This window comes from Eleutherodactylus coqui, chromosome 13 (genome assembly GCF_035609145.1).
Source record: "Eleutherodactylus coqui strain aEleCoq1 chromosome 13, aEleCoq1.hap1, whole genome shotgun sequence".
In the NCBI taxonomy this organism is placed as follows: Eukaryota; Metazoa; Chordata; class Amphibia; order Anura; family Eleutherodactylidae; genus Eleutherodactylus; species Eleutherodactylus coqui.
The window spans coordinates 90026139-90047877 of NC_089849.1; the positions used below are offsets into that span (position 1 = coordinate 90026139).

At 42.4% G+C, this 21739-nt stretch overlaps 1 protein-coding gene across 1 annotated transcript in view; it reads left to right on the forward strand.

Moving 5' to 3' along the window:
- LOC136587953 (uncharacterized) overlaps positions 1-21739 on the forward strand; it is a 120834-nt gene that overhangs the window by 24286 nt on the left and 74809 nt on the right. The window contains exon 6 of the mRNA XM_066586809.1: positions 3707-3790. Coding sequence (XP_066442906.1) covers positions 3707-3784 — 78 coding nt within the window. The 3' untranslated portion in view covers positions 3785-3790. The remainder of the gene's footprint in view (positions 1-3706; positions 3791-21739) is intronic.

The following is a 21739-nucleotide window of genomic DNA, read 5'->3' on the forward strand; positions in this document are numbered from 1 at the left end:
CACTTAGCAATGAAGCTCTTTACCTTGCAATATGACATTTTCTTAAAATCAAAAAGTATAGATTAGGCCTGTTATAAAGAATACATAAGGTCCATTAATGCTAATATAACATCATCAGCATAGAAACAAAACAAGAAACAGAATAATAGTGCTCCAATGGTTAAGGAGAATGATTTAGATACAAAGAATTTCTCAAAAACAACATTTGGGACTCACCCAGACGTAATGGGACCCTCCTGGTGTCCCGAAACATCAGAAATCCTGGAGAGCAAAGAGTGGTCAAAATTGTATTCAATTTATGGAATTCAATGGGCGGTCCAATAGTGCTGGTCAGACCGACATCCCTGGGGGAGAGCGTCACGAGGTAGGTCTAGGTATATAGATACTAGAGAACAAGAAAGAGTGCTAGACAACAATGGAAAAAGGCCTCCTGGCGCTCCAGCAGTATGGATATAATAGATAACTTACTTCGTAGGGGTGCCAGTCCGTGGCACCCCTCAATCCCAGATGGGGTGTAGTAAATCAGATTTGGATTGTGTTTTCAAAGTTTCTTTTGAAAACATCATCAGCATAGAGCCATCTATATAATGTTCTTGATGTCCTAATTTATTTTTTTAATGTCCTCATTGATTCTGATCTGTTCCACTAGTGGTTTCATAAGGAGAGCAAAAAGAAGTGGTGAGAGAGGGCAGCCCTGCCAAGTGCCATTGGAGATTGTAAATGAAGGGGAAATACATGCAGATGAAAAAGCCCACACAGATGGTGCAGAGTACAGCGATAAATGATATAGATAATAGGGCCTGAGAAACCAAATGCTTCTAAAATACTTTATAAATATCTCCAGTGAATTCGATCGAACACTTATTCTGCATCTAAGGCCAAAAATAAAGAGGATATATGGCCAAGCTCAGCCTATCTAATGAGATTCAGACATCAACGCATTCCATCAGAGACCTTCTATGTGATACAAATCCCACTTGATCTGCAGCAACCAACATTGGGAGAGAATAGAAAAAAGTCAATTTCTAAAAATCTTAGCATAATGTTAACATCTGTGTTCAATAAGGAAATGGTCAGAAATTGGTTGCAGATGTGCTTTCCTTGGCTGGTTTGAGCAAGATAAGGGCTTCTAACGTTTCTGGAGAAAAGGAACTAGAAGTCATTGCCACACTGAGTGTCAAAGGAGAAGAGTATTTTTTTATAGTAATCATTACAAAAACTATCTGGGCTGGGGATTTGAAAGGCTTTAACGTTTTGATAGCCTCTTCGACTTAAATCAGTGTAGAAAAAAAGGGCTAATGGGTCGGATGACGGGTGAGGGAGTTTAATGTCTTGAATATTATTTCCAATTTCTTTCAGTTGAGGTTGATACGAATTTGAATCACTCTTCTCGTGTAACTGCATTCTCGTCTGAGCAGGCTCGGGGGGGGGGGCATTTGTTCGGACGAGAATGCAGTTACTTGAGAAGAGCGATGCTCGCTCGAGTAACTGCCTTATCCAAGCTCATCTCGATTCTCTTTGATTATGAAGAGAAGAGTAATATGAGGCAAAAGCATTGGAGATTTCTTGGGGATAGGCCAATTCGAACAAGAACCATGCTACAGGTAGAACCAGCTGTTGCTGTCCTGTTATGACCAAGGAACAAAAATAAAAAAACATTTACAATGAAGAATAGTGAGATTTGAAATTTTTATACACCACTGATGCTGCCTGGATATGAATGTAGGTTCTCTATATTTAAGTCATCTGCAATGATTATGTGGGATCTTTTTTTAGAGTTAGTTCCTTTGGGACTTGGGGAGGGACACCTCTTTTAGTAACTGAAGAATCAGTAGAAGATCATTGTGTAGGCAAGCAACGTTCCTGAGATGTCAATGCTACCTGCGCTGTTCAAGGCTGTGTTCATAGGAATCCGTATCCTCATTGGTACCGAAGGCCAGAAGGAAAAAAATCTGTAAGCTCTCTAGGAGCTGTTGATTTGGCAAGTTTTTGGACCATTTTTCGCTGAAAATAACCAGCTCCAAATAGCATAGTTGTGCTTATATTGATGACAGTAGAAAGGTAGTCATCCTCAGTATGTTACTCCTGTGGTCTGCAAATAAATGGGTCAAGAATGTCCGCTAAATAAAATGAGACATAACTGACTTAAATGGTCGTGTTATGAGATGCTTGGAGCTATAGATGATCAGGAAGGCAGGTATTAATCAACCACGGCTTTATGCAAGCTTATAGTATTCGTATAAAGAGCAGGACATGTTGAGCAGGCATCTACCTTTGGTGATGTACCAAAAAGTCTACACAGATAGCAGCCACCCAATGTCTTCTCGTATGAGAAGTTGTAATTTGCAGGATATTCACAAATGCTCAAAGAATCAGAGTAGTCAAAATGATGTCTCAGTTGTCCTCTCACCTGGGATTACATGTTCCAGGCCAATAGGGAGAGTAGTCCCCTACTTCTCCTCCTCTTCTTTCTCCACGTGGGGCTAGGATCACCAAACTCCGCGGTGCACCCAAGGCCTCCCTTCCACAGAGGCCAGTAAATAACTGCTGTGGGTTTCCGTGTAGCAGTGACTGTTTTGCACCGAAGGGGTAGTTTGTAGCGCAGGGGGCCTGCATGTAGCCAGGCAGATGATGTAATGTAGTCCTGGGCCCCTCCACAGCTCCTGGCACTGTGAGTGATCCGGGAAAGACCTTACCACCCACTCTTAGACAGTGACTGCCAGGACCAGTTTCCAATCTGAACAGAAGGCCTCAGAAAAACCTTACAGGATTCTGAAGGGGAGCATTCACTCCCCCGACAGGAAGTGGGTTGTTTGGCTGATATAGCCAGTGCAGTACCACCAAGTAGTCCCCACCACTTCTGGTCAGGTCCTGGGCCAGCAGGCCGCATCCAGGCCTGAAGCCGCTGCTAATGCCAGACAGGGTGCATAGAGCTATGCAAAGCTCACAGAAGACCAGGAGGAAATCTTCACTCGCTCCAGATGTCCTGGAAGTCCAGTCAGGAAGACAAAGGGCCCACAGGTAAGAAATGGAGGAAAATAGTTGAACTACTCAAATGCATATCTGCACCCCACTGTTTCCAAGCTTTGGCCTTCACATATTCATGTTAACACAACACGGGCAGCAGATGAATGGAGCTTACTATAGAAGCACTATAGATATTTTGCCTGCCAAACGAACGTTCATCGCAGTACGCCTGTTTAACCAGCCTAACTTTCTTTCAATACCTATTTGCTTGGCCCATTGTAGTCTAATGACTGACAGACTAAGCAGATAGCATAGGCGTACTACGATATTGTGCGACGTACCAGTCAGGTTGGAGCTTGATAATCTTTATCTGATAGCAGGGGTCAAGTTTGGCTTTCATTTGGTGGTAAATTAGTGTTTTATTTTTGGTTAACAGTAGAGATGAGCGAGCATGCTCGGTTAAGGCAATTACTCGAGCGAGCATACTCGTCCAAGAAAATTCGGGCGGCGGCGAGGGGAAAGTGAGAGAGATCTCTGCACCACCCCCACCCCCCGCGCTCACCCCCCGAATTTTCTTGGACGAGTATGCAGTTACTCTAAAAGATCGATACTCGCTCGAGTACTTGTCTTAACCGAGCGTGCTCGCTCATCTCTAGTTACCAGCGCTCATCCTAGTACTAGATATATGCTTTTCTCACTTTTATCATCCAATTGTTCAATAACATTCTGTCGTCCCCAGAGTCATGGAATCCGCATACATACTGGTAAACTGGGATTGGCATTTGCCATGGCATTAGTATCCTGCTTATTTAAATGACATTTGGTAAGTATCATTATGTATACCAGATATAATGTGTTTGTGACATCGTCTCTATTGCCAAATTTCTATTACCGTGTTTCCCCGAAAATAAGACAGTGTCTTATATTAATTTTTGTTTAAAAAGGTTTAACTTTTTTACATGTATAGCTGCCTGGACACTATTTAAATTGACTTTTTTTAAATAAACTGTTAGCAGGGCTTAATTTTGAAGTAGGGCTTATATTTCAAGCATCCTCAAAAAGCCTGAAAAATCATTTTGCATCCTCAAAAATTCTGGAAAATCATGCTATGTCTTATTTTCAGGGTATGTCTTATTTTCAGGGAAACAGGGTAGCTTGGATTTGCTTATACGCAGAATGACCATACATCTGTACAACTCAATGGCCCATCTACACCTACTGTGGGGCCCATAGTGTGAGGCGGTACAGCCCCTGCCTGCTGTGAGACAGTCATTGAAGATAGGATCCTGCACATAACAATAGTGAGCGCTCATTGCACACACATCTGTAGGGCTCGTTTTTTTAATTTAATACTATATTCATTTACAAATGCAGGGAGCTCCCCCTAATGGTGACTAAAGGCACTGGAATCAGAAGTAGTGCATATGATCTCCCTAATCGTACCTCAAAATGATCCCAAACAGCAAAACGAATAATTTCTTGGACGATAGTCTCCCAATTCAATGGTTATGCACAAAAGCAGCGCACACGAAGGACATGTGTGGGTACTTCGTTTTTCACGTATCATTGCTAAGCAATGCCTGAAAAAAAATTGGGCCTTCTGTTACTCTGCGCAGGAGAAAAAAAATGGATCACACATGGAAGTTAAAAAAAAAAATCAGACAGAGCAACGGACACGGGTGAAAAACACACATATATGGATTAAAATTGGCCCATTCTTCGCATTTGTCTGAATATGTCCTAAGCCTTGGTAAGCAGTGAATAGGGGAAGTTACGGTACTTTCCCCTCTAAGGGAGTGTTCACATGAATACTATGCCGGAGATTTATTAAGACCGGCATTTCATCTTAATATTATTTCCCCCGGCACACCATGCACCTAATTCATGAAGAGGCACACGGCTCTTCATGTGTTAGAGACATCTTAGCACCTCTGAGGAAGCTGTGCAGACAGTGAAACTGGTCAGGGGGGCTTGATGTATCATTTTTTTAACAGCCATTTATAGTATAGTGCTGGGAATAATGTTACTACGGCTAGTTACAATGCTGACAATGTGATAAAACATGGAACAGGCAATACGGCACCAGACAGTGATATACGGACTATACAGTAGCCAATGTAGTTATAGGGTACTAGGAAATTGAAAAGGGTCACTGTTTGCTAGCTAGTTTAAATAGTGAAAGAAGTGGTCTACACTGATAACCACAGGATGCGCAGCGCTTGTGCATTTAACAATCTGCTTTATCTCAACTGTTTGAATATGTAAAAATAAAAGTTATATTTTAGTTTCAACGGGTTTTATTAGAGTACATAAACTGATACATGGGTCATTCATGCTTTCACATTACCCCACGCAGGGGGCGGAATGATGAGTATAAGGAATAACCATAGTCTATCCAATAACATTTTAACTACTACTGCCAAACATTTTCTCGTATTTAGTAAAATTTTGCAGTGTCAAATAATCCTGAATAAAGAGTAGTATTTAACCCTTTGCAAGCCAATTTTGGGTTCAGGGTTTCCTAGGGGGCTTTCTCTTTCTGCGATTATACAATGGCGCCATCTGCTTGCTAGAGCCAGTACTGTGGTATGCGACATGCTGGAGAGGCCCCCGACAACAGAGCGGCTTGTAATCTACAGTAAGGATACCCTGCCGGACGTCTTCCGTAATCAGAGCTGTACAGCCTTCAATCAGAATGTCTTCAGACGTCAGACAGTGGATTGGAAACGGTTAAACAAACCAAATAAACTAAGGTCTTGGCCCCGAAGCGAAGGCAAGGAAGATGTATTACTAGAGACAGGAAGGTTTATTACAGGATCAAACTATTGACATTCAATTATGGCGATGGGGGAGGAGAATGACCTGAACTATCTGTATACTGACTTCTGCACATTCTTCTATAGAAGTTAATAGACACAACAGCTGCCTACATAAATCAAGTACAGAAAATAGAATTTCCAAAAAATTACATTAAAAAAATTTTGCAAAAATATGTCCGTATAGATTTTGATTACATTGCTTTTAAACGACTTCAAGACTTCAGATCTTCAATATGAAAAAGTCAGGATGTAGATCATATCCCAGCCTGGAAAAGAATAAGAATGTATTCAAAGGATTAAAACAAGTCATAACAAGTGATACTTCGTTGCTATCACCTATGTTGTACAAAAAATATGTATTTAATATTTCTACCCCTGAATGAGATGGCTATTTCTATTATACACTCATTGTCAAAATCATCCCTCCCCTAGAAGTTGTCGGATGACACTTTCGCTGTGTGATTGTAACACTGATAAGTGATTACAATATAAGAGCAAAAAGAGAATTTATTGTGGAAAACTGACCCCCTTGTAGGGAGGCTCTAGTACCCTGTTGTAACGCCTCTAGCTTGGATACAAGATGTGATACAGGTGGGCATGGTGGCTCTAGTACCCTGTTGTACCGCCTCTAGCTTGGATACAAGATGTGATATGGGTGGTCATGGAGGCTCTAGTACCCTGTTGTACCACCTCTAGCTTGGATACAAGATGTGATACGGGCGGGCATGGAGGCTCTAGTACCCTGTTGTACCGCCTCTAGCTTGGATACAAGATGTGATATGGGTGGTCATGGAGGCTCTAGTACCCTGTTGTACCACCTCTAGCTTGGATACAAGATGTGATACGGGCGGGCATGGAGGCTCTAGTACCCTGTTGTACCGCCTCTAGCTTGGATACTAGACGTGATACAGGCAGGCATGGAGGCTCTAGTACCCTGTTGTACTGCCTCTAGCTTGGATACTAGACGTGATACAGGCAGGCTTGGAGGCTCTAGTACCCTGTTGTACTGCCTCTAGTTTGGCTACTAGACGTGATGTGGGAGGGCATGGAGGCTCTAGTACACTGTGGCACCGCCTATAGCTTGGATACAAGCTATGATACGGACGAGAAATGAAGCTGTACGACCCTGTTGTACAGCCTCTAGCTTGGATATAAAATGTGATACACTCCTTAACAAAGGCAGGATGGAGGCGCTCACCTCTAGGTGTCCAAATACGAAGATGAACGTCATTAATGCCCAAACTAAACCTGGACTCATCACTGAAGACAACCTGGTTCCAAAACTGTACTTCTGTCAACAGCACTCACCACACTTCCAAATACGTATATGGTAATTGGTGCACGCCTCAGGAGGGATTGGATCCCAAATCCCATGTAATTCCAGGAAAGATAGACGGTAAAGGCAGTACTCCGCACGGCGATAAACAACCAATATGTGACCTTGATTAAGTCCATGGTTCTAAGCATCAGCAATAGAGATGAGCGAGTATACTCGCTAAGACACAATACTCGAGCGAGTAGTGCCTCAGCCAAGTATCTCCCCACTCGTCTCTAAAGATTCGGGAGTGGCGGGGGAGAGCGGGGAGGAACGGAGGGGAGATCTCTCTCTCCCTCTCTCAATCCCCCCCCCCCCCCCCCCCCCCGCTCCCTCCTGCAACTCACCTGTCACCGGCGCCAGACCTCGAATCTTTAGAGACAAGCGGGGAGATACTCGGCTAAGGCACTACTCACTCGAGTAATGTGCCTTAGCGAGTATACTCGCTTATCACTAGTCAGCAACGTTTCAACCCTGACCGGGTCTTTTTCAAGCTTGAAAAAGACCCGGTCAGGGTTGAAACGTTGCTGACGCTAAGGACCATGGACTTAATAAAGGTCACATATTGATTATTTATCGCTGTGTGGAGTGTTGCCTTTACGTCTATCTTTCCTGACAACCAGGTTCCACTCCATAGCAGTCCAGTTTCATTGTTCATGACACATTGCAGACAAAGTTGACGTAATTGGCATTGTGACACCAAATGTCCTTCAGGGAAGCACATGCAAATGGTTTAGACAGACACAGAGGGCCGTAATGATGGCACCACCTGTCTGTGTAAATGGGGGACGATAGAACAGTTGGAGCTGCTCATGCTTGTCGGACAATCAGATGATCCTAATTGTACTCTCTGTATTTCACTCAGCATTGGGGAGCCCACTATGCCATTATTGGACTTTTAGATGAAATAAAGATCACTTGACCAAGAATTTAGGAATCCACAATAAGAATGCCTCATCTACTGACTGTGATAATAATAATAACAACTCATCTGCTCACGAAGTGCATGAAACGTGAAGTCTTTTGTTTTTGCTTCCAAATCTAAATTCCAAATACTTTTTTTAAATTTTCATTGCCGTGTTTTGAGCTTAAGTTGTCAATTTTTGTGGGAATACTAAATTTTAAAAAATAATGCAGTTTATCACCTGAATCATTTTACACATCTGCAGCTGGCAAGTTAAACACTGATTTAATTACCACTAAATCCCCACATACCGGTGTAATAATATGTGACCCCAACAGTTAAGGCAGCGGTCAGGGGTCTCTGGATCTATCAGACCCCCCTGCCTCTGGATGATAAGGCACAGATGCTTTTCAGCAAGATTATGTCTTAGGCCGGCTTCACACGGGCATATTTACGCACTCAATATGCAGAGAATAGGTAGTTTCACCATTGATTTCAGTGTTTGTTCTCATTTCTGTAATTTGCGCACGCATTTTGGTTGCGCAAAAAAAATTGTACATGCTCTATTTTTCTGCATAGTCTCATGGATCTTATCTCCTGTAACACAATAACTCCACTTACATTGAAACAGATCAGGGTCAGAAGGAAAAGAAGCTTCATATCTGCACAGACTGTCAGGCCAGCGCCTGTAAAACAATACAAGTTCATATAAATGCATGTTTTATATTATTAAGGGTGCGTTCACACGGGCACGTTCCGTCTAATAGCAGTATCAATGAAAGTCAGGAATGAAATAACACATTGGTTTCAGTGTGTTTATTCACATAAGCGCTCTTTCAGCAGCGAGACTGTACAATTGCCGCCTGTCCTATTTTGGGGCGATTTCTCACAAGGAATCCCACATTATTTCCTATGGGATCTTTAAAAAAAAAAAATTGCATCGCACTCACAATTTGCATGCGAGTGAGATGGTTTTTAACACTGAAACTATTTGAAGCACTTGCGTTTTTTTTTTTTCACAAATAGGCCCCCTGCACACGAGCAGAAATTCTGCGGCGGGATTTCCCGCAGAATTTCTGCCCGTGGAAGCTGCCATAGGATTGCATTAGAAAAGCAATCCTAAGCAGACAACGGCGATTTGTCTGCGCGAACTCACACGCAGAAAGCAAATCGCAGCATGCTCTATTTCTGTGCGGGGCTGACACATCGAAGAGCCGGAGCCGCAGGAGAGGTGAGTGCAGCGCTGGTCCCTGCAGGCGCTTGGGCCGGGTCCCGGGATCCGATCCGGATGTCTGCAGGCAGCCATACATAGATGCCACGGATTTTTTAAGCCAAAACGCATGGTGCTCGCAAGTTTGAGTGCTGGCCTGTGTGAGTGCACCCTAATAACATTTGCAATACACATCTGCAAGATATTCTAGACATCATATGCTTTACTCACATCACATCCGATACTAAGTCCAAATTTCTGATTCTTGTTACCAGACTCCAGTGTAGCTTTATTACACACTTTTGGATATACTGTAACTATATAGTGCATAATGATAGTACATTCCATTTTTAGCCCACAAGGAGGTTTGGTGCTCCTTATTGTTGGTCACCACCTAGATTGTCTCGCATGTGATACACTTCTTAAAGGGTTTTTTTTAGGCACACATACTATTAATGATGTATCCTCAGGCCACCGCTTGTGAACCTGCCGATCAGTTGAGTGAGCACATGCTGTCAACACCGCTAACACAGAGGTTGGAGCTGAAGCAACTGGTTCGACCGCTGTGTAATGGCTGGCACTCGTAATTGCTGGCTGGGGTCTCAAATCAATGGGAGCAGCGCTAGGCAATTTTTTAAATTTCGGCCATTACACAGGGGTCAGACTAGCTGCTTCTGCTCTGACCCCTGTGTGTTGCGACACTGACAACATGTGCCTGTTCAGCTGATCGGCCAGGTTCCCAAACGGGGGACCCCAGATGATCGACTATTGATGATCTATCCTGAGAATAGCATATGTGCCTGGAAAACCCCTTTAAATATATTTGTATTGTATCCACTGTTGTTCACCATCTGATTTGTTTACTAAATAAATTTTGTATCAATTTGTTTCTTAATATATATGGATACAGTTCCATATCTGCTGCATAAATATAGAGCTAAATGGTAACATTCTGTCCATCTACAGCTAACACTAGAGAAAGCATACAGATTTAAGGTGCCTGTACATACGGCAGTCGACTGCTCTAACCACAGGTGGATCACTGAATTGTTGGATAGCACCAGAACTTGCTTTGCAATCTGAGGTGCCACCTGCAAATTAGCACTGACCTACATGCAGTTAAGGAGGAACAGTCATATTATGTATGGGCACCCTAATGCAACTTCCATTGAAGTCAATAATAAAGCTGCATTTAGAAAAGTCCTATGCCCCCTCTAGTGGTGGCTGCAGGCAGCACAATTTTCATTCTATGTCTGTGCAAGGGATTGGAAGCTCTATAACATAAAGTTCTTTATAGAACTACAAAGATATAGTAGGAAATGTATCAGCACAGAATTTCGGACCTAGATAAGAAATTAGGTTACAAACTGGACCATGGGGCTGTTATATACTGTCCAGTTGCATGTACTGTAATTTAAAGGGTGCCTTCAGTGCTGAGGCCCCTAGTTACATGTCATGGTTATAGTCAGCATTAGGCAAATCAGAGTGCACTGGGTTTGGGGGCCCATGCCAATCTGATTAGATATGCTTTACAATTGTGGAACAAAGAAATTGGACCCACCAGGATTTTCTTGCCTATTGGAGCTGTTTATTTCATTGGGGGGAGAGGAATAAGGCTTGTTTCGTATTGGAACAAAGGATTGAGCATGTTGGATATGAACATGCCCATTTCCTCAGGGGACAGCTAGGTGGTGCTCATGAGATTGTTGGTTGACCTTGAATTGGCAGGTTTGGACAAGGTTTCTCTTGTATGGAATAGAGCAATGATTTGCCTAGGAGACATGGGGAAGTCCTGCTCTGTTATCCACAAAGCCCTAATGGTTCAGTTAATGACAGTTGCACATATTTAGGTTCAAAAATGCTCACATAGGTTTAAATTACCTTTGTCTACAGTTATTTGGGTGCCCTTAGATTTAAATATGAGTGGTTTCCCATTACTTAGCACTCTTGCTGTACAGTAGTAATAATTTGATGCATAAACTTTCATTGTAATTGTGAATTTGGTCAAATTCCCATTAAATTCAATTTCCTTGTTTGGAATGATGTAATATGATGAATTACGCATCATCAAGGGTGCCTCTGCATCTTGGGTTTCTATAGATATGATGCTAACATCACATGTGCCATGACTCGTGCAGGTGAATTGGATGGGATTTCCTTGGGGCACATCATTCATCTTTTCTGGTTCCTGGTTAGTTTCTACAAGTGAAACAGAAGTTATGTTAAAAAAAACTTCTGAATTTACAATAAACAAACATACCAACTTTTTATACGGCACAGTATCCAACTCTTTGGAAAAGTCCAAATACACAAGATCCAATGACTCTCCTCATTGCAGTCTAGAACTTACCTCCTCGTAGAAGCTGATCAGGTTGGTTTAACAGGAGCGACATCTCATAAACCCATGCTGATACGGCGTTATACAGCTATTTTCCTTGTGGTACTCCTGGATAGCATCTCTTAGAAACACTTCAAACATTTTCCCCACAATAAAAGTAAGACTGGCCTGTAGTTTTCAGGTTCGCTTTTTGATCCCTTTTTGAATACCGGCACCAAATTGGCTACACGTCAATCCAATGGAACAGACCCCATCACTATGGAGTCCTTAAATATACGGGTCTGTCTATCACATTAGTTAGTTCCCTTAAAACTCGGAGGTGTATGCCATCGGGACCCGGTGATTTGTCTATTTTAACCTTTTTAAGTTGGCTCTGCTCTTATTACTGGGTTAGACTGGTGAAATTTAGTGAAGAGTTTACATTATCACTCTGTATCTCATCTGACATTTAATTTTCCTCTGTGAATACACTGGGGAAAAAGTTATTTAATAGATTTGTTTTTTCCTCATCGCCCTCTACAATTTCTCCTACATTATTTATTAAAGGGCCAACACTTTCAGTATTAATCTTTTTACTATTTATATAGTTGAGGAACAGTTTATAGTTAGTTTTACCCTCTTTGGCAATAAGTCTCTCTGTCTCCAACTTTGCTGCTTTTATCTGATTTTTACATAATTATTTTTTTTCCTTATAGGTTTTTAGTGATTCTTTGCTGCCTTCTTGTTTTAGTAGTTTAAACACTTTCTTTTTACTATTTATTGCCCCTTTACATCTTTATTAAGCCATATTGATTTTCTCCAATTACAAACCCTTTTACTCCTGTAAGGTATAAGCCTCTCACAGTAAGTAATCAGAATATGTTTAAACGTTTCCCATTTTTTGTTCGTACTCTTATTTTTGAGGACATTATCCCAGTCAATAAGGTTAAGGGCATCACTAAGCTGATCAAACTCGGCCTTCCTAAAGTTTAGTATTTTCATAGCTCCCCTATAGAACTCTCTTTTGAAGGGCAAGTTGAAATGTATTATATTATGGTCACTATTTCCCAGGTGCCCCCCAATCTGCACCCCTGTTAGTCTGTCAGGTCTATTTGTTAATATTAAGTCCAAAATGGCCGTCGCCCTAGTGGGGACCTGTACAAGTTGGGTGAGGTAATTATCTTTAGTAATCAACAGAAAGTTGTTATATTTTCCCGTAATGTGGGCTTTAATTAGGATTTTACATAAAGAGAAACCCCTCCCTCTTTCCAGTTTTTATGACCCCTTCTGAACAAACTAACCCTGTAAGTTCACTGCCTAGTCACAGCTTTCGTCCAACAAGGTCTCTGTTATTCCAACTAAGTCATAGTTTTCCTCAGACATTATTACTTACAGTTTGTCTACTTTATTGGTCAGACTTCTAACATCCCAGGTCACGGTCTCTCTCCCCCCCCCCCCCCCCCTATCTCTCTAGTCCCCCTTCCGCCAATTCCCTAATTTAAACATTCTTCCAAGCTTCTAGTCATCTTCTCCCCCAGCACAGCTGCACCCTTCCCAATGAGATGCAGCCCATCTCTACAGTAGAACCTGTAGCCAACAGCAAAGTCAACCCAGTTCTCCAGGAATCCAAACCCCTCCTTCCTACACCAACTCCAGAGCCACTTGTTCAAATCCCTAATCTCTCGCTGCCTTTCTTGTGTGGCATGTGGTACAGGTAGTATTTAAGAAAATACTACTTTGGAGGTCCTTGCCCTAAGCTTCCATCCTAGTTTCCTGAAATAGTTTTTAAGGACGTTCCACCTACCTCTAACTTTGTCATTTCTGCCAATGTGTACCATTACTGTTGGATGCTCACCAGCCCCTCCCAGTAATCTGTCAATCTGATCTGCGATGTGTCGAACTTGAACGCTAGAAAGACAACACACTGTTTGATGCTCACATCTCGTACAACAGTATGAATCCTCAAATGGCTGTTCAAAGACCGCATACATGGCAGAAGATGTATACTGGATGGCATTGTCAATCATGGAGCAATTCTAAATGTGAATCGTACAGATAGATTAGATTTTTTAAAAATGCAAAAATTTCAAATAAACAGTAATTAAATAAGTTCTCTTTCCAAAGTCCCAGACTCCAAAGTCACTGATCCTAACTCACACACCCATGACACACTACACTTAGAACACAGTACAGTTAAAAGACAGCCACGCACACTCACACAGCTTGCACAGTCACTTAGATTTTGATTGATGTAGCTCTTATCTGTAGCTCTTCTGTTATCCTACATTTTTAAGTTTACAGCCCCCAACAGAGATAAATCCAACTGACTCATTACTATTCATATATTCACTCCCCCACCCCCCTACTGTTGATTGACAGGCCTCTCCCTATGCACAGTAACACAGAGAGCTATGTCAAACCAATCAGTGGCAGAAAGGAAGAGAGCAGGAGGAGCAGTGAATATATGATGTGGCAAGGCAGTACACAGAATGGCCTGCAGAGGGCTGTAAAACAGGCATTCTGGGTGCTAATCAGCAGGGACCACTATATGGGTGTATCTGCAAGAGTTAAAACCTCCAGACATACTGAGCACTGGGGTTGCTGCTGCTGGAAGCCAAAGAGTTGTAGTCTCTAAGAAAGGTCCAATAGAGACCAAGTTGCTATGGCTGAATACCACAAGTCTGACAGGGAAGGATGCCCCCTAGACTGACACCCTGGTTGGGTAGGATATCTGTTGGACTATATGCTATGTTTGTAAGGCACTCAGTCTGCGATAGTTAGAAAATAACCCATGTTAGTTAGCAGCCAGATGGCAAGGGATATTTATCAAGAATCTGTGTACTGTGGCTATAACAACAATGCAAAGATCATGTTACTTTTGATGTCTGTTATATTACCAAAATAAATGGACTTCCTGAGTTTTACCATCAATTCTGGCCTAGACGAGGGTTACTGAGGTGCGACTACCCATCTAGGTGGAGGACAGATGGCGTTCCCTGGAGCTCAGTACCTCCTAAATTGCCACAATGAATATTAATCAGATGCATCAGACTCATATCTGTTGGACTAGCAAAACTCCTGCACTGATCAGTATAAATGTCAGATCGCTGAAATCAGCCTGTCTGTCACTATTGCATTGCAGTGGCATATCATCTGTATATTACAGCTGACACCCACTGCTGATGTCAGTGGCACAACTTATGTCATTGAACCATTTTTATACTCAAGGGCGTAGCTAAAGGCTTATGGGCCCCCTTTACGCTGCATCATTGGATCTTTTAAGTGACCCGCAGATGCAGCGCTAGCAGCCAGGGATGATGCTAGCAGTATGCCTTAACCCCTTTTTCCTCACCCCAAAAACTATATATACATACATACACACACAAACGCACACACATTTTTAGACAGATAAGGTGGCTTTGATAACCCTGCGGGCTCAGACACAGCAGCTCTGCTCTAGTATTACCCTAAATAATCCAGTCACCACATAATAGTCAGATACCAGTTCTACGCAGTGATTAGAGTGCAGTTACCACCAGTGATCACATGTTACCTCTCCTCTGATTGGTGTCATTATCTTTCCATTCTTATAAAACTGATTAATCCCTCTGTGTACTCTGCTCATCATGCCGCTACCCTCTGTCATGGAATATAAAGTGTTATGTTTCAGAATGCAATAAGTGTATGTTTCTTACCTTGTATTGGACTATTGACCCTTAAATACAAGACTAAAACCTATGCTTTGTAGTGTTGGTAACTAGGATTTTAAGATAAGAAATCAACAGACAAATTAAATAGGGCTAAGCTATGTTAACAGCAAAGACACACAGCGATAGCAGAAATATTGTGATCAATAAGCTTTGTCACCTATGTAACACTAATCTTTGTACCAAGTAACTCTTGAATCCACCTTCTTCTTTCTGTATAAGAGTTGGTAATGTTGATAATAAAGTAGAATTCATTGAGTTCTCATTGAGAAGTGTCTTGACTAGAGATGAGCGAACGTGTCCGTTACGGACACATCCGCACCCGGACACCGGCTTTGCCGAACACTGCAGTGTTCGCGCGTAAGTGTCCGGGTGCCGCCGGGGGGCGGGGAGATGCGTGGCGGCGCGGGCGGCAGTAGCGGGGAACAGGGGGGAGCCCTCTCTCTCTCCCTCTCCCCCCCACTCCCCGCCGCACCCCCCCGCGCTGCCACGGCGGCCCCCGAACTTTTTCGCCCGAACACTGAAGTGTTCGCAAAGTTCGGTGTTCGGGCGAAAAAGGGGCGGAGCCGAACGTGTTCGCTCATCTCTAGTCTTGACATAACATGGAGTAATTTCATGCTATTGATAGATAATTGCTAGCAAATCTTCTCATCACGGGCTTCCATATCTACCAATTTGGCACCTGGCAACGAGGTCATCAGATCGGTACCGGTGTGGTCCGATAACACCTCAATGCCCCTCTCAGTGCCTTCCCATAGTAATAATGCTTGCATTTGTATCCCAAACTTTACTAGTGCCCACATCTGTGTTCTGCAAAGTAACAGTGCCTCAATACAGTAAGGAAACACCAAATGAGTTGGTGGACAAGGTCTCCAATCAATGGATATTTAAATCAATTGATAGTAAAAAAAAAAAAAAAGGGACTTATCTGGTGTGGAACACCCGTCGGGTGATAGGCATCCTCACCACCAGTTCAAGGGAACCTTGCCATGATATCCAATACACAAATCCCTGGGGATGTCTTAAAAAGGCACAGAGAGCATCAAGGGGGGAAACCTATAGGATGAAGACCTCGGCACATAAACACAATGAAATAAAATATTAGAAATCTCTGCACTCCTGGAGAATAGATATTAAACAATGTGAGCGATAGACGTACTTACTTCGTAGAGGAGTCCCGTTCCAAGGTAGGACTCCTCTAAAGTAATAGGTAGATCCACAGTAATCCAAGGGACTTGAGCGGCTTTAATTGGTTAAATCTTTTAATCAAAGATAACAAACATACTATAGACCAGTGTATAATGCAACGCGTTTCAAAGGTATACAATGTAACCTCCTTTATCAAGCATAGAGAACTGGTTAAACTATGGGTTATATAGTTTCAGTGTAATATGGAGGTCACGTGATGGTTCGTGACACACGGGTGTCACATGACTATAATCATGTGACGTTTCTAAGATAGGCATTATTCGGATCCCGCTGTTGCCAGGGCTGCATACACTTTGCACAATAGGGTGCAGATGCCTAAGGGAGAATCTTAAAGCTAGTCTGAGAAAAAAAAAAACATAAAAATAAAAAAAGGTAATATGCTTGGATTGTAGGTGCATAAGTGCATCTTGTCCTGGGAACTGTACCATTACATATTTCAAACACTGGCAGTGTTTTTAAAAGTAATATATGGGGCATAAACATCAGGGATGCAGGGGATGTGGTTGCTCCCGGGCCCAGGAGCCTTAGGAGCCCGTAAGGCCTCTCTTCTCTATATAGTAAGCCTAGTACTATGAATAAAGCATTATACTTGGGGGCCCTGTTACAGGCTTTGCATTGGGCTCAGAAGCTTCAAGTTACGCTTCTAATATATAAAGTAAACTTAGAGGTAGGGTCTCTCAGAGAAACCGCACAATCAAAAAGACTCCATAGTGATCAAAATTCTGATAGCTGAAGATGTTTTTTTAAAAAGACAGGAAGTGCAGCGGATGGTTTATTATGAATGATTTAAAATGAAGTACTTTAAAAAGGGACTCTGGGTGGTAGGAACTAGGGAATCAGCTGCTTTTTCCTCATACCGATATCTATGATGAATTATAGAAGTTTAAAAAGAGTCTTCAGCAGGAAATGGAAAATATTAGTGTGGAGCTCGGGTACCAATGTCAGATGGTGACCAACTGGGAGAAGAAACAGAAGATGTGTGAACAGGGGCTGTAGTAGTGCAGTGCACAGGAGGGCCTGTAGAGGGCCAGAGACAGGACTTCTATTGCAAGGGTTAACCAAGGGGTGGAGCAGGAACGAGATAAAAAGCCAGTTCCTACCAAGGAAAGACGGAGAGTGTCTGGCTGAGGGCCAGGTAGACAGCTCAGTGGAGCTGCAAGGCTGTTAGCCCGAGTGTGTGGCTGAATAGGCCAGAGGTGGACAGGGAGACGCCCCTCACCTCAACACCTAGGAGAGGTGTATGTCTGGGAGGACCTGACCCTGGCAGCCTGTGTGACCGGCTTGGAGATAGAAGCCCGGCGGTGCGCTGCACCTGCAAACTGTGACCTGAGCAGGCCGGGACGGTCTGATAGCTGTATGTTGGACTATAATTTTGTTTTCCTAAAGTTAAGGCTGGACTTTTTTTTTTTGCTCTTATAAAAATAAACGCAGCTCAAGCCTGCTATTGGACTTTAGCCATTGGTTTCCGCCTTTGACTGCCGCCGATCCGCACTCTACCGAGCTAATTTCCCACAGGGCTTACTGAGGAGAAAACAATGTCTGCTAAAGATGCAAAAGAACGGCTTAAAAAACAGGTACACACGGAAATACAAGATTGGATTAGCACCAAGAACTATGGTATGAGAAAAGCTCAAAAGTGTGTTCTAGTAACCGGTAGAAGAAATAGAGACCCTGTTGTAGAATCTTAAGAAAGAGACCGAAGCGCTAACCTTGATGCACACCCTGAAAGTGGTATCAGAGGAAAAGGCTGTGTCTCAAAGGTTTGCTAAGAAGTTAAGTGCAGAGGTGACATTCTGGGAATCAAATAGTCATGTTGCTGGAAGTAAGGTTCAAAGACAAGAGAGGTCTAGGACCCAGTTCAGACAGCAAGTAAAAGAAAAGGTCTTGTTGAAGAATTGTGAAAATGATACATATGCAGTGACCTGTGCCAAAGTAGACTTAGAAAGAGACTGGGGCATAATAGGTGAACAGTTTGTGAATACTGGCAAAGTACTGAGGAAGGAAACCACCTCTGTGAACGAAAGTAAAGGCACTGAGCAACAGTTGGAGGCTGAGAAATACTCTAAAGTGCAAGAAACTAAAGAGAAGGCAGAAAATGAGGCTACTGAGGCTGAAGAAGCCAGTGAAGTAGAGATTGGAAAAGAGGCCTCAGAAGTTGCAGAGAATAGCAAAACTGAGTCAGTAGGGACAGACTCCACACAGAAAAGCTTCTTCTTCATATCGCCTCTCGCTCCACTGAGCTATCACTTTTCCCCTGAGTGTGACAGGAACTGATCCTTTTATCCCACCTCCTGCCATACCCATGGTATTAACGCACTGGTTTCTTTTTGCAGCTATCAGAATGCCGGTCAAGCAGCCTCTGTGGGCCATTCTCATACTGCACTCCTACTATAAATATCATTTTTTTTTATTTCTAAATTTTATTGATTTGGCTTCCCGAGCTCTAAATTTACTTTATATTGTATATTACTTTTAAATATACTGCCAGTGTTTGCAAGACTAGGCTTAGAGATCTCAGAAGAGAGGCGGGCAAAACAGACTTTGATTTCATAATCGCGCTACTAATAGGAAGATTCTGATTATCTACACTACAAAGGGCAATAAAAAAACAAATCCTAAAAATCGAAAAGCATAAAATATTTTCCAGATGGAGAAAAGATCCTGAAGGGTTGGTCAAAAATCAAAGCCTGCTTGATCAGTGAGACCTGGGGAAACCTTCTTCAAAATTATGCATCATGCCATATATGGCTTTGATATACCAGCATCTCCTTCATTCCCAGAGCGCATCACACAGTGCCCAAAATGTGGAACACCAGACACAGATTTAATTCATGGAATATGGAGTTGTGCTCAGTGGCAGGATTTCTGGAAGAAACTCATAAAGTATATACAGGATCAATGGAGAATAGTAATACTCAGGGAGATACAAATTATAATCTTCCACCATGATGAAATAGCAGGACCAGACGAAGCTACTCCTCTAAAATTCCCTAAATTCATCCACGTAGTTCTCCTAGTAGTGAAAAGACTTCTACTCAAAGATTGGCTTCTGCAAACAATTGCAGAATTAACAGAGCTGGTAGCCCAACTTAAACAGCTATTTTCCAAAAAATGGCAGATCTTCCTCCAGTCACACTACACGGACCAAGAAATCAGAAAGATAGTCACTCCCTTTCAATATACAACCTGGTATCTAATAGTGGATGATAGAGACTCTCTAGGAGGAGTAAAAATCAACAGAGGGCAAGATAACGGGACAGACCAGAATGGAATATGAGACATAAGATAGGGTCTGGACTGGGACAGGAGAAGGGGGGGGGGAGTAGATCAAAACCCGAAACATTAAAAATACCCCATTCTGTTTTTTTCTTTTTACATTTTATTATGTTTTTACTTTGTTTCTTTTTGCCCAATTTGAAATAAATAAATTCATACGAAGATAATGGGAGGATTGAAAGCGACAAGTGAACCATAATAAGGAAATAGTACAAGAGATCAGTATGTTTAATATTTTATTTCCCAAGCTGACAATGTAAGTCATATCTGTAAAAGTTTTTGAAAAACATCTTTGTATTGTTTCAATATATACTTTATTTCTGTATTTTTTTCTTTGGAATTGTAATGGAAAAAGGTTCACAAAAGCTCAAAATACAAAAGATGTTTGAAAAAAAAATTTAAAAACATACTGCCAGTATTTGAAATATGTAATGTTACAATTCCCAGGACAAGATGCACTTATGCACCTTCAATCCAAGCATATTACCTTTTTTTATTCATTTTTCTCAGACTGTCTTTAAGATTCTCCCTTAGGCATCTACACCCTGTTGTGTGAAGTGTATGTAGCCCTTACAACAGCAAGATGCGAGTAACTCCCACCTTAGAAACGTCACATGAATAGAGTCATGTAATGCTATCATGTGATGAACTTCTACGTGACCTCCTTCCCTCTTCCCTTTCCCCTCCCTGCAGATACCCTTATTACACTAAAACTATATAACCCATAGTTTTAACCAGTTCTCAATGCTTGATAAAGAAGGTTATATTGCATACCTTTAAAACGCGTTGCATTATACAGCGGTTTATAGTATATTTGTATGTATGTTTGTTATCTTTGAATAAAAGAATTAATCAATTGAAGCCACTCAAGAGTCCTTTTGTGTCAGAGATCGAACCCAGGACCACCTCTTCCTGCTGAGCCATCCAGCTCTTGGACAGTTCCCCTGTATGACCCATTTCCTGTTCTAGCTCCACCTGGTTTCTGATTAGGCTCACTATAAAAGCTTGGCCCTGCCACTCCCTCAAATTATGGTGCTCCACAGGCATAGTCAAGCTCCCTTTACCAGCCTGCTCTGCTACAAACAAACTGAGACCTCCTGTTAATGACCTCTGGCATTCCTCCGGACAATGCTACCTGCCTCCTCCCTTGTACTACAAACTGAGACCTCCTGTTAATCACCTCTGGCATTCTTCCAGACAACGCTATCAGCCTCCTCCCTTCTACTGTGAGCTGAGACCTACCGTTGCTGACTCCAGGCTCTCCCCTGACTACTCTCTAGATCTGCACAGCTACTACACCTGTGGCTCCAACCTAGTGCCTGAAATACTCCGAAATAATCATGTCCAAGATGGAGTCCATAGTGACCACCCTGAGAAAACAAGTTACAGAGCTCCAAGAGTTTTGTGCTTTCTACCAATAAACATTTTCTGGATTACAGACACTAGTTCTAGAGCAACAGAAAGAGATAACTAACTTGCAGCAGCAACTCCTGGATCTGGACCATTCAGGCTCAGATGTCTGCATGCCACTGCCAGCAAAGTTTGTTGGGGATTGTCATCAGTATCGAAGTTTCCTTAACCAATGCCGAATTTATTTCCAGATGCAGCCTACCTTGTTTACCAGTGACAGGAAAAAGGTATTCTTTATCGTCAACCTCCTCACTGATGAGGCGCTTGCATGGGCCTCGCCGTTTGTATCGCTATGGATCAAATCTTTGAGGATCTCAATCGCTGTGCCATAGCTGAAGGGAGGCTACACAACCAATGCAAGGGTGATGCTCTGTTGCAGAATTTCTTCACTGGGTGAATGATACCATGTGGAATCAAGCTGCACAACAGAGCCAATTTCATCTGCGATTATTTAAGTGTGTAAAGGATGAACTTGCTAGAGTGGAGACCCCTGGTAACCTAGAAGATTTTTGTTAGGGTTTTGGATCGGCAAAAGAAGAGATTGCGGGGTTTGGGCAACAACCCTACCTACTCTTTCAGTCAATCCACGTTGAGTCCCCAGCCAA